The 13,914-nt window shown below is 43.3% G+C and overlaps 1 protein-coding gene across 1 annotated transcript; it reads left to right on the forward strand.

Moving 5' to 3' along the window:
- The first annotated feature begins 11,908 nt into the window (after positions 1 to 11,908).
- On the forward strand, positions 11,909 to 12,604 carry LOC110930604. The gene has a single exon (XM_022173942.1). The coding sequence runs from the start codon at positions 11,909 to 11,911 to the stop codon at positions 12,602 to 12,604; it is 696 nt and encodes a 231-aa protein (XP_022029634.1).
- The last annotated feature ends 1,310 nt before the right edge of the window (positions 12,605 to 13,914 follow it).

Here is a 13,914-nt window from a genome sequence, read left to right on the forward strand (position 1 = left end):
TCTCCCGTCCCACTTAGAGTATGTGTTCTTAGGTGAGGGGTCCGACTTTCCCGTCATTATTTCGTCTAAGTTAGAGGAGGGAGAGAAGGGTAGGTTGTTAGAGGTGTTGAGAGAGAATAGGGAAGTCATTGCATGGCGACTTTCGGATATCGGGCATAAGCCCCGCCTATTGTACCCACCAGATACTCATGGAAGATGATTATAAGTCGGTGGTGCAACCTCAACGATGCCTAAATCCGAACATGCAAGAGGTTGTTAAGAAGGAAGTGCTTAAGTTGCTAGATGTCGGGGTGATATACCCTATTTCCGATTCACCATGTGTTAGTCCGACCCAAGTCGTCCCAAAGAAGGGTGGGATGACGGTGATCATGAATGAAAAGAAAGAATTAATCCCTTCTCGTACCGTTACCGGTTGGCGTGTATGCATAGACTACCGAAAGTTAAATGACGCCACCCGGAAAGACCATTTCCCCTTGCCATTCATTGACCAAATGTTGGAGTGTCTAGCGGGTCAACAATTCTATTGTTTTCTCGATGGATTTTCGGGTTATTTTCAAATCCCCATCGCCCCGGAGAATCATGATAAAACGATGTTCACATGCCCTTACGGCACTTATGCGTATCGCCGCATGCCTTTCGGGTTATGCAATGCTCCGGATACATTCCAAAGATGCATGGTTGCTATATTCCAAGACATGCTTGAGACTTCTATGGAGGTTTTCATGGATGACTTCTCAGTTTATGGCACCACTTTTGATCAATGTCTTCTAAATATTGATAGGATGCTTAAGAGGTGCATAGAGATAAACCTTATGTTGAATTGGGAGAAATGTCACTTTGTGGTGACGGAGGGGATAGTCCTAGGTCATAAGGTGTCTAGAGAGGGAATAGAGGTGGATAGGGCCAAGATAGATACCATAAGTAGATTGCCACCACCTACTAGTGTCAAGTCTGTTCGTAGCTTCCTAGGTCATGTGGGCTTTTATAGGCATTTCATAAAGGATTTTTCTAAGATTACGCGCCCAATGGCCCGACTTTTAGAGAAAGATGTGCCTTTCATCTTCGACGAAGAGTGCATCAAGGCTTTTGATTTCTTGAAGGAGAAACTCGTTAGTGCCCCTATCCTTGTTTCGCCCGATTGGAGCTTGCCTTTCGAGCTCATGTGCGATGCAAGTGATTATGCCGCAGGTGCGGTCTTAGGTCAAAGAGTCGATAAACACTTTCATCCAATCTACTACGCGAGCAAAACTTTGAATGATGCTCAAGAGAACTATACAACCACGGAAAAAGAGCTCTTATCCGTAGTGTTTGCGTTTGATAAGTTTCGATCTTATCTCGTGCTTTCCAAAACCATCGTGTTCACCGACCATGCCGCTTTGCGCTTTCTTTTCCAAAAGAAAGATGCGAAGCCACATCTCATTAGATGGATTCTTTTGCTCTCCGAGTTCGATATCAAAATAAAGGATAAAAAGGGAGCGGAAAACGTGGCCGCCGACCATTTGGCACGTTTAGAGGATCCTAAGAGAGAGGAAGTTCGTGAGGATTCCAAAGGAGACACTTTTCCTCACGAAACCATAGACTTTGTTAGTGCCGAGGTAGAGGATTTGCCATGGTTTTCGGACTTGGCAAATTATTTAGCGACCGGAGATCTTGTGAGGGGTATGTCTTACCAACAAAAGAAAAGGCTTCTTAGGGATGCTAAGAAGTACATTTGGGATGACCCGTACCTGTCACACCCCCAAAATCCACATGCGGAGTCTCACCGCTTGGAGGCGTGATTGACCAGGACCAAGCCACCAATCATATTGAACATAGCATATAAATAAATGCAAAACCCAAACACAATACAATTGGTGTCCAAACAAAACATAGTTTAAGTTGTAAGCGGAAGCAAAATGTTTAAAACCGAAGTATAAGTTCAAAGGTATGATAAATGTTTAACATGGCATATGACTATCCATGTCCCACAACGTCCACGCCTCCTCGTGCAAGCTCCTGAAATACCTAATGACCTGCAAGGCATGTAACAACGAGTCAACAACAAAGTTGAGTGAGTTAACAGTTGGTTGTTCAGTTTTACCGATTCGTTTTGAAATCATAAGTTGTTTCGTAAACCACGAGTTAACCAGTACTTTTGTTTCCCAAACATATTTATAGTTGGTGGGGGCTTCCCATGTGAATTACCAGTTTACCCTGTTTCCCAAACATAACCATAATCAGTGGGGGCTTCCCATGTGAACCACTAGACCGTACCATATCGACTACTAACGAAATATAAGTTGTGCCCTACATCAGTGTCTATCATCACTAACAGTTTGCCATAGTCCATTAGTACACGCCCATTCGAACGACACGGTGTGAGGTTTGTTAAACCTAATAGCGCTATTAACTAATGACCCGCTCGCCATCGGCCTCGGCGATTAAGTCGATATAAAGAGGAGGGACTTCATGATAAAGTTTTGTCTAGTAAGTTAAGGTTGTTGTCCTACCAAAGGAGGACGAACGTACGTAGTTCTACCCAAGGAGAATACGCAGGAGTTATAGTGGCATCCTACCCAAGGAGGATGGCCGTACATATCCTACCCAAGGAGGATATGTAGAGTTCCGTTTTAGTTTATTAACCCATTCCCAACCCTTGGGAATCCCATGCCTTGTAGAAAGTGTGAACTCACCTCGGTTTGCTCGGTAAGATTATTACTTGCTCACAAATAATTCAATCTAATCCTATAGTTGCACGTACACACAATCAGTTGACATTCACATGTTCGACTAACAGGCAAGATCATCACATACATGCAAGTAACAACTAACACATAGCATTTATCAGTTATACAAGTTCATGCAAGTCATGCTTATCCTTTAACAACAGTTAACTAACCAAGTTAACCCCTAACAGACTTAACTGAGTTCACTGTGCAGTTTACCCATTTGACGAAACGCCCCCTGTTTCGTCGAAATGTCCTTATGACAAACTCCCTTGTTTCGTCGGACTTTCCCTCGGCGAAACACCCCTATTTCGTCGTAATTACCCTCGGTGAAACTCCCCCTGTTTCGTCGTGATTTGCATTTCATCTACTAGGTCAGTTACATCGTGTAACTGATGATTACCCAGAAACCCTAACCATCATCCTCAGCCGTTACACACTACCATCGATCATCATCATACGGCAATCATAGGATGTTCATTCAATCACAACAGAACCATACATTAATCTTAAACGATCTATAACATACAATGACCATTATATGAACACAAATTCACAGATTCACAACATCAACCAACCTATCTCATTGAACAACATCCTATTCGAAACAAGAACCCTAAACGTTCACAGATTCAACATTTTGTCATCACATAATCCGAATAGTGTTTATGAGTTTCATTATCGTTCATACATATCATAATAATCATCATCAACGATCAAAAAGAGGATCCAAACATAAGATCAAGCATTACATACATTGATGAATCATATCTTCGATTATCAGTTAGCCATGCTAGCAATCAATTAATCATGCAAGGGTTAAACACTAACCGGGATAAACGGAAATACTAACTTCATTGATCTAGAGGGCTTCGAACACACAGGATTTCCGTCGCTAAGGGGAGGGAGCTCTAGGGTTTCTAATTTGCTAAAAGTGTGATAAATGAAACAGTAATACCCAATAAATATCCGCGTAACATACTAGGCCCTTAATGGGCTTCGGCGAAACATTGGGCCGGTGAAACGCCTTGTTTCGTCGTGGTGTGTGTGACGAAACACACCTGGTTCGTCGAAGTGGTTTATGGCGAAACACTTTGTTTCGTCGGGTATAGTTCTAATCTCAAACAGTTTACCAGTTCATGTAACCAAACACTTTAATCACGTTAAATAGGTAGCATATCAAACAAACACTTCAACATATAATCCAACGTGTACAATTACAAGGCAAACAAGTCGTGTAAGCAAACAACCAAACAATTAACGTGCAATTAATGCAAAGATGGAATCTTGGAAACTCGAGTTGTCACATTATCCCCAACTTGAAAGAAATTTCGTCCCGAAATTTAGCATGCGGTTACTGAGGAAGCTAGTTAAGTTGCGTGGTTTACTGGTTTTCCTGGGGTGTCACATCATCCCCCCGTTGATTTGGAATTTCGTCCCGAAATTCCGTAGTAGCTTCAGCCTCAGTAGTAGTTGCATTGTTTCTGAACAACTGGGGATACTTGAGTTTCATTTGGTTTTCTCGTTCCCAAGTGAACTCTAGGCCACGACGGGAGTTCCAACGAACTCGAACAAGAGGTATTCTGGTGTGCTTGAGAACTTTCACATCTCGGTCAGTAATCTCTACTGGTTCCTCGACGAATCGCAACTGGTCGTCTATAGTGAGCTCCTTAAAAGGAACTATGAGGTTCTCATCTGACAGACTCTTCTTCAGATTTCACACGTAAAATACGTTGTGAACTCCACTGAGTTTTGCGGGTAGGTTTAATTTGTAGGCCACTTTGCTTATTTTCTCTATGACTTCGAACGGTCCAACGTAACGTGGATTGAGTTTGCCCCTTTTTCCAAAGCGAACAACACCCCTCCAGGGTGAGACTTTGAGTAGCACTCGATCCCCAACCTGGAACTCGAGTGGTTTCCTGCGTTTATCAGCGTAGCTTTTCTGATGGTCACGAGCTGCCGCCATTCGTTGTCGTATCTGAGCAATCCTTTCCGTTGTGTCTACTACAAGTTCTGGACCCGTGATCTGACTATCACCCACCTCTGTCCAACAAAGAGGTGATCGGCATTTACGCCCGTACAATGCCTCAAACGGAGCTCTTGAATGCTGGTGTGGTAGCTGTTATTATACGAAAATTCCACTAACGGTAAATGCTTTTCCCAGCCGTTGCCAAAATCGATCACACATGCCCTAAGCATGTCTTCAAGGGTTTGAATAGTGCGCTCAGACTGCCCATCCGTCTGTGGATGGTATACTGTGCTCATGTCTAGACGTGAGCCAAAGGATTTCTGCATTACTTGCCACAGTTCAGAAGTAAAACGCGCATCACGATCGGAAATAATAGAGGTTGGCACCCCGTGCCTCGAAACCACTTCCTTTAAATAAACGTCTGCTAAAGTGGAGAATTTATCCGTTTCTTTGATAGCCAAGAAGTGTGCAGACTTAGTCAATCGATCCACTATAACAAAGATAGTGTCATTTCCCCGTTGAGATCTAGGCAGACCAGTAACGAAATCCATGGAAATTTGCTCATATTTCCATTGTGGTATCTTTGGTTATTGAAGTAGGCCTGATGGTTTCTGGTATTCAGTCTTGACTCTCGCACAAGTCAAACATTTGCTAACGTAGGTTGCTATGTGGGCCTTCATGCTAGGCCACCAGCATGTAGTTTTTAAGTCGTGGTACATCTTATCCGAACCAGGATGTATCGAGTAGCGAGACTTATGCGCTTCATCCATCACTAGCTCGCGTAAGTTTCCATAAAGTGGGACCCAAATACGCCCCGTTACATAGTAAGTGCCGTCTTCCCTTTGTTCTAACCGTTTCCTTGATCTGCGTAGGGCCTCATCCCTGACGTTTTCTGGTTTCAATGCTTCTACCTGAGCATCTCGTATCTGGGAAGGAAGACTAGACTGAATGGTGAGTTGTAACGCTCACACACGCCTAGGTGTAGTATCCTTTCGACTGAGGGCATCGGCCACAACATTAGTTTTACCCGGATGGTACTTGATCGCGTATTCGTAGTCATTCAAAAGTTTGACCCATCGACGTTGACGCATGTTTAATTCCTTCTGTTTGAAGATATGCTCGAGACTCCTGTGATCGGTGTAAATGGTGCACTTGGTACCGTACAGGTAATGTCTCCATATTTTAAGCGCAAAAACAACAGCTTCCAGCTCCAGATCGTGTGTAGTGTAGTTCCTTTCGTGAACTTTAAGTTGGCATGAGGCGTATGCAATGACTTTATCCCGTTGCATCAACACACACCCAAGACCCAGAATTGACGCGTCACAATAAACCACAAAGCCGTCTGTGCCCTCTGGCAATGAGAGAATAGGTGCGCTGCATAGTCTATCCTTTAAGTGCTGAAATGCTGATTCTTGTGCATTACTCCAACGATAGGTGACGCCTTTCTGCGTTAGTGAGGTGAGAGGTTGCGCAATCTTGGAGAAATCCTTGATGAACCTTCTGTAGTAGCCCGCCAAACCCAAGAATTGGCAGATTTCTATTGGTGTACGGGGTGCAGGCCAGTTCTTGATCGAGTCTACCTTGGATGGATCGACGTGAATCCCATCCTTGTTTACCACGTGGCCTAGAAAGTGGACTTCACGAAGCCAAAAGTCGCATTTCGAAAACTTGGCGTACAACTGTTCTGTTCGAAGGAGTTCCAAAATAAGCCGTAGATGGTGCTCGTGTTCCTCCTGACTCTTAGAGTAGATCAGGATGTCATCGATGAAAACGATAACAAACTTGTCCAGGTAAGGCTTGCACACTCTGTTCATAAGATCCATGAAGACTGCAGGCGCGTTTGTTAATCCAAAAGGCATAACCAGGAACTCATAATGCCCATAGCGAGTCCTGAACGCTGTCTTAGAGATATCCTCATCTCGGACTCTCAGTTGATGGTAACCTGACCTCAGGTCAATCTTCGAATAGTAGCTCGACCCTTGCAGCTGATCGAATAAGTCATCAATGCGTGGGAGAGGATAACGATTCTTTACGGTCACCTTGTTGAGTTCACGGTAGTTGATACACATTCTGAAGGTACCGTCTTTCTTCTTCACAAATAATACTAGAGCTCCCCAAGGCGAAGAGCTAGGACAAATAAAGCCCTTATCCAAGAGCTCTTGTAGTTGCATAGACAATTCCTCTAGTTCTGATGGAGCTAAACGATAAGGTGCTCGAGCTATTGGCGCTGCTCCAGGAGCTAGCTCGATTTGAAATTCAACCTGACGATGGGGTGAAAGACAAGGTAATTCCTCAGGGAATACCTCAGGAAAATCACGCACAATCGGGATATCTTCGATCTTCTTTTCTTTCTTCGAGGTGTCAGTAACGAGGGCTAAAATAGCAGTGTGGCCCTTTCACAAACACTTCTGGGCCTTTAGAAAAGAAATGATGCCCACCACGGCACCACCCTTGTCGCCTTGAATCACTAAAGGTTCTACATTTGAACGAGGAATGCGGACGATCTTCTCCTGACAGAGGATCTCTGCTCGATGTTGCGATAACCAATCCATACCAATAACAATGTCGAAACTACCCAGTACGATAGGAATGAGGTCGATAGAGAAGGTCTGACCAGCTAAGATGAGATTACAACCCTTAACTACGTGTGTGGCCTCTAAACTTTTACCATTTGCTAGCTCTACCATGTGCTTGGTGTTCAAAAGTGTTGGTGTGCGCTTTAACATTTGACTAACTTTTAAGGACACATAACTGGTATCGGCACCCGAATCAAATAAAACAGTAACAAAGAAGTCATCAAGAAGAAACTTGCCCATCACCACGTTAGGATCATTCCTTGCATCACCCTGCCCAATCACAAACGCACGGCCCTGGGCGCCATCATTCCCATTGTTTCCCCCATTGTTATTTCTGTTGTTGTTCCCGTTTCCCTGATGGTTGTTGTTGTTCTGATTCTGGTTTAACTGAGGAAAATTTCTCTTGAAGTGACCCTTAGCACCACACTGAAAGCATCCCCTTTTACCCTGCTGTTGTTGCGGCTGATTCTGTGGAACTTGCTGTTGCGGTTGACGATTCTGATTCGCAGGTCACGCGCTCCTGCAATCCTTGGCTTCATGACCAAACTTGTTACACCTCAGACAACGGCCCTTGTAGCACTGCCCACTGTGATGCCTGTTGCATTGGTTGCACTTGGGGTGGTTTCCCCTGTATCCACCCTGCCCTTGACTACCAGACGATTGCTGACCAGGACTCTGGTAGTCGTCAGTCTTCCGCTGCTGAGACTGAGACTGAGCCGATGTTGAACCCTTGCTTGAGACTCCATCCCATTTGCGCTTGTTGTCGCTGGGGGAATCAGAAGTAGTAGTGGCTGTAGCAGTAGTACCAATACGCTTGGGCAGTTTATTTTGTTCCACCGCCTGATCAGTGAGACGATGAGCAAGTCGAGTGACTTGCTGGATAGTGGCGAGGTTCGCTGCTGTCACGTGACTCTGGATCTCTGGCACTAAACCTTTGAGGTACAACTCGATTCGCTTGATGGGAGGATCCACCATAGTAGGACACAAAATTGCCAGCTCATTAGTCCTTTTCGTATACGCTTCGATTTCTGACCCCGTCATCTTTAAGTTGAAAAACTCCACCTCTAGCTTGTGGATGTCGTCGCGACTACAATACTCTTCCTTGATCAATTCCTTAAAATCATTCCATGGGGTGGCGTTAGCAGCAACAATCCCCAGCATTTGAACATGAGCGTTCCACCACGTGAGCGCTAGACCTTCAAGAGTACCAGTAGCATACTTCACCCTACGTGCCTCAGGGCATTCACACATCTCGAAAACGGATTCGAGCTTCTTGAACCAGTGGAGGAGGCCTACAGCTCCTTCAGTGCCGTTGAAAGTAGTTGGTCGACAATCCATAAAAGTTTTGAAGGTACATGCAGGAGGCTGGGCGTGTTGACCTGTCGTGTGTGCAAGAAGTGACAAAGTGTAGCACAAGTGTTGGTTTATGAGAGTAGGATCTAAAGATCCTAGAGTAAGTTGCAATGGCAGGTTATACCTCCTGCCTGAGCGGCTGCGAGTGCTGCAGTAACTTGTTCATTGATTAGAGCCGTTAGCTGGGCTTGAGTTAGGTTTACGCGTCCACTCATGATCTTCATACCAAAGGAAACATGAGTGAGAGAGGTTCGCGAAAGTGCGATGACAGAAGAGAGTAAGCACACATGTGTTTTCAAACAACAGTTATTACGTTCATCTAAGCACACCATGAGCAAAGATCTATGTAACTAGCAAGTAGGCAATACAAACATAAACCATATTAACTAGGATGTTGAGTCTTGCACGTGGAGTGAGGCGTCGTTGTGGATCGTTGAGCACTGTACAGGTTATAGTCTGGTTTTAACAAAAACTTTTTCCCCTTATTAAAACCAAGTTCACTATAACCAATGGATCTGATACCAATCTGTCACACCCCCAAAATCCACATGCGGAGTATCACCGCTTGGAGGCGTGACTGACCAAGACCAAGCTACCAATCATATTGAACATATCATATAAATAAATGCAAAACCCAAACACAATACAATTGGTGTCCAAACAAAACATAATTTAAGTTGTAAGTGGAAGCAAAATGTTAAAACCAAAGTATAAGTTCAAAGGTATGATAAATGTTTAACATGGCATATGACTATCCATGTCCCACAACGTCCACGCCTCCTCGTGCAAGCTCCTGAAATACCTAATGACCTGCAAGACATGTAACAACGATTCAACAACAACGTTGAGTGAGTTCACAGTTGGTTGTTCAGTTTTACCAGTTCGTTTTGAAATCATAAGTTGTTTCGTAAACCACGAGTTAACCATTACTTCTGTTTCCCAAACATATTTATAGTTGGTGGGGGCTTCCCATGTGAATTACCAGTTTACCCTGTTTCCCAAACATAACCATAATCAGTGGGGGCTTCCCATGTGAACACTAGACCGTACCATATCGACTACTAATGAAATATAAGTTGTGCCCTACATCAGTGTCTATCATCACTGACAGTTTTCCATAGTCCATTAGTACACGCCCGTTCGAACGACACGGTGTGAGGTTTGTTAAACCTAATAGCGCTATTAACTAATGACCCGCTCGCCATCGGCCTCAGCGGTTAAGTCGATATAAAGAGGACGGACTTCATGATAGAGTTTTGTCTAGTAAGTTAAGGTTGTTGTCCTACCCAAGGAGGACGAATGTACGTAGTTCTACCCAAGGAGAATACGCAGGAGTTATAGTGGCATCCTACCCAAGGAGGATGGCCGTACATATCCTACCCAAGGAGGATATGTAGAGTTCCGTTTTAGTTTATTAACCCATTCCCAACCCTTGGGAATCCCATGCCTTGTAGAAAGTGTGAACTCACCTCGGTTTGCTCGGTAAGATTATTACTTGCTCACAAATAATTCAATCCAATCCTATAGTTGCACGTACACACAATCAGTTGACATTCACTTGTTCGACTAACAGGCAAGATCATCACATACATGCAAGTAACAACTAACACATAGCATTTATCAGTTATACAAGTTCATGCAAGTCATGCTTATCCTTTAACAACAGTTAACTAACCCAGTTAACCCCTAACAGACTTAACTGAGTTCACTGTGCAGTTTACCCATTTGACGAAACGCCCCCTGTTTCGTCAAAATGTCCTTATGATGAAACTCCCTTGTTTCGTCGGACTTTCCCTCGGCGAAACACCCTGTTTCGTCCTAATTACCCTCGGCGAAACTCCCCCTGTTTCGCCGTGATTTGCGTTTTGTCTACTAGGTCAGTTACATCGTGTAACTGATGATTACCCAGAAACCCTAATCATCATCCTCAGCCGTTACATACTACCATCAATCATTATCATACGGCAATCATAGGATATTCATTCAATCACAACAGAACCATACATTAAACTTAAACGATCTATAACATACAATGACCATTATATGAACACAAATTCACATATTCACAACATCAACCAACCTATCTCATTGAACAACATCCTATTCGAAACAAGAACCCTAAACGTTCACAGATTCAACATTTTGTCATCACATAATCCGAATAGTGTTTATGAGTTTCATTATCGTTCATACATATCATAATAATCATCATCAACGATCAAAAAGAGGATCCAAACATAAGATCAAGCATTACATACATTGATGAATCATATCTTCAATTAACAGTTAGCCATGCTAGCAATCAGTTAATCATGCAAGGGTTAAACACTAACCGGGATAAACGAAAATACTAACTTGATCGATCTAGAGGGCTTCGAACACACAGGAATGCCCTCGCTAAGGGGAGAGAGCTCTAGGGTTTCTAATTTGCTAAAAGTGTGACGAATGAAACAGTAATACCCAATAAATATCCGCGTAACATACTGGGCCGTTAATGGGCTTCGGCGAAACATTGGGTCGGCGAAACGCCTTGTTTCGTCGTGGTATGTGTGACGAAACACACCTGGTTCGTCGAAGTGGTTTATGGCGAAACACTTTGTTTCGTCGGGTATAGTTCTAATCTCAAACAGTTTACGAGTTCATGTAACCAAACACTTTAATCACGTTAAATAGGTAACATATCAAACGAACACTTCAACATATAATCCAACGTGTACAATTACAAGGCAAACAAGTCGTGTAAGCAAACAACCAAACAATTAGCATGCAATTAATGCGAAGATGGAATCTTGGAAACTCGAGTTGTCACAGTACCTATTTAGGATAGGTGGAGATAGAGTGCTTAGGAGGTGTGTTTCAAAAGAGGATGGGTTAGACATCCTTAGACATGTGCACGAGGGTTTAACGGGAGGCCATCATGGGCCAAATGTGATGGCACAAAAGGTATTTGATAGTGGCTTCTATTGGCCAACGGTAGTTAAGGATGTCGTAGAGTTTGTTAGGATATGTGACCGTTGCCAACGCACCGGCAACATCTCATCCAAGGATGAAATGCCTCAAAATCCTATCCAAGTTCTTGAAATTTTTTACGTTTGGGTATTGATTTCATGGGACCTTTCCCCTCATCGAGTGGGAATAGGTATATCCTCGTGGCCATTGACTATGTCTCAAAGTGGGTGGAAGCTTAAGCTTTGCCTACTAATGATGCCTGAGTGGTGGTGAGATTCCTTAAAAAGTTATTCACACGTTTTGGAGTTCCTAAAGCTATCATAAGTGACCGTGGTACGCATTTTTGCAATTCTGCCATGGAAAAGGCACTTGCTCGCTACGGTGTCACTCATCGTCTTTCCACCGCATACCACCCGCAAACTAGTGGCCAAGTAGAGAATGCTAACCGAGGGGTGAAGGGAATCTTAGAGAAAACGGTAGGAAAGAGTAGAAAGGATTGGTCAGAAAAGCTCGACGACGCTTTGTGGGCATTTCGCACCGCCTACAAAACACCGTTAGGGACGACACCCTTCATGATTGTGTATGGCAAAGCATGCCATCTCCCGGTAGAGTTAGAACATAGAGCTTTGTGGGCGTTAAAAACCGTTAACCGCGACCTTACCGAAGCCGCAAGAAGGGGGTTCTTCCAAATCCATGAATTGGAAGCTTTGAGGGATGCCGCCTGTGAACGATCTTGGAATATCAAGGAAAAGACTAAGGCGTTGCATGATAGGAGGTTGCGAGGATTGAAAGAGTTTAAGGTAGGTGATAGAGTGCTCTTATTCAATTCAAGATTGAAATTGATAGCGGGGAAGTTGAAGTCAAGATGGAGCGGACCGTATGTGGTAAAGGAGGTGTTTCCATACGGTACCGTTGAGTTATATGATGAAGTTGATAAAGGTGTGTGGAAGGTAAATGGTTATCGCTTGAAACATTACTTGGGAGGTCACATTGATACTACCGAAGAGGAAGAAATTCCTCTAGAGGACCCACCCACCTTCACCGAACAGTGAGTTGCGAAAAGCTTCGTCTGTAGAGTATGTACCGTTTGTAAATTTCTATATTTTTCGTATTTCTCGTAGTTTTCGTGTTTGTGTTTTGTGTGTTTAAGAAATTTTGCAGGAAACGTACTCTTGAAGAGCTGAAAATGCGAAGAAAAAGTCACCCCAGGTAAGTCCCATACTTAGAAATGTAGGATCGTTTGCACGACAAACGAGCCGTTCAGAAGAGTTTTTGCTCAATACGAAAGGCGGAAACAGACGTATCGAGGTGATTCAGCTAGAATATCACTTTAAATGTCTTGTTTTATAGATATAACATGATTATAGATCAGTAGACACGTCGGCAGCACTTCGGTACCGGAATCACGAACGTTACAAATGACAAGGCACCTCCACTATATATAGGGCTTTGGTTTCGCACGAAATGACATCTTGCTATTTCGTGCGAAATAGCCAATGGTCATTTCGTACGAAATAGCACTTTGCTATTTCGTGCGAAATCAACTTCCAACATCCAAACCCTATTTTCTCGTACTACGTGCCCTGATCTAACAATTCTATTACAAGACGAAGTCGACAGACGTATGCAACAACAGACTCCCCCTCGGATATTGACGAAGTCTTCAGTGTCTAGTCTTCACAATCTTCAGCCTTGATCTGTCTTCGGGCTCTTTCAAAGTATCCGACACAGTAAGCATCCTCAATCTCTCTCTTTTCTTTATCTCCAGAATCTCGACTTTTCTCTTTCCTCACTCTAATTCTCTTGATCAGATCTCTTGATTCCTTAAGTTCATCAGCATCATCAACTCTTCTCTCCCTCGGATGTTGATCTACCAGCATGAACTTCAGATCCAGGATCAGAACTTGGCTCTTTTCATCTACAGACTCCCACTTAAGTTGTGCTCAGGAATGTACTCTGGCTTTCACAGATTCAAGATCATGACCTGGTTCAAATCCTGCTCAGGATCGAAACCTGACTCTCTATACTCATAGACTCTTCAGGAATCGGAACCTGGCTAACCTGCACAATCTCTTCCTCACAATAAATTTCACAAATTTAAGATTTGACAAATTTATATATCACTTGTAGGTATCTTTCTAGAATGATTTAACATTTAAAAGCTTCTGATGACCACTTGTAGGCAAACATTCAAAATCTTTTCTTATTATACACAGACTCCCCCTCACGAAATGTTCATCATGTTTAGCACTTGGAATTTTGAAAATTAGCTTTTCAATATCAGTTGTCGAAAATAAGATGAAATAAATTTTTTATATTTTTCAAACTTTTATGCTAAAACACACTAAAATCTTTTTGGATT

This window comes from Helianthus annuus, chromosome 1, assembly GCF_002127325.2.
Source record: "Helianthus annuus cultivar XRQ/B chromosome 1, HanXRQr2.0-SUNRISE, whole genome shotgun sequence".
In the NCBI taxonomy this organism is placed as follows: Eukaryota; Viridiplantae; Streptophyta; class Magnoliopsida; order Asterales; family Asteraceae; genus Helianthus; species Helianthus annuus.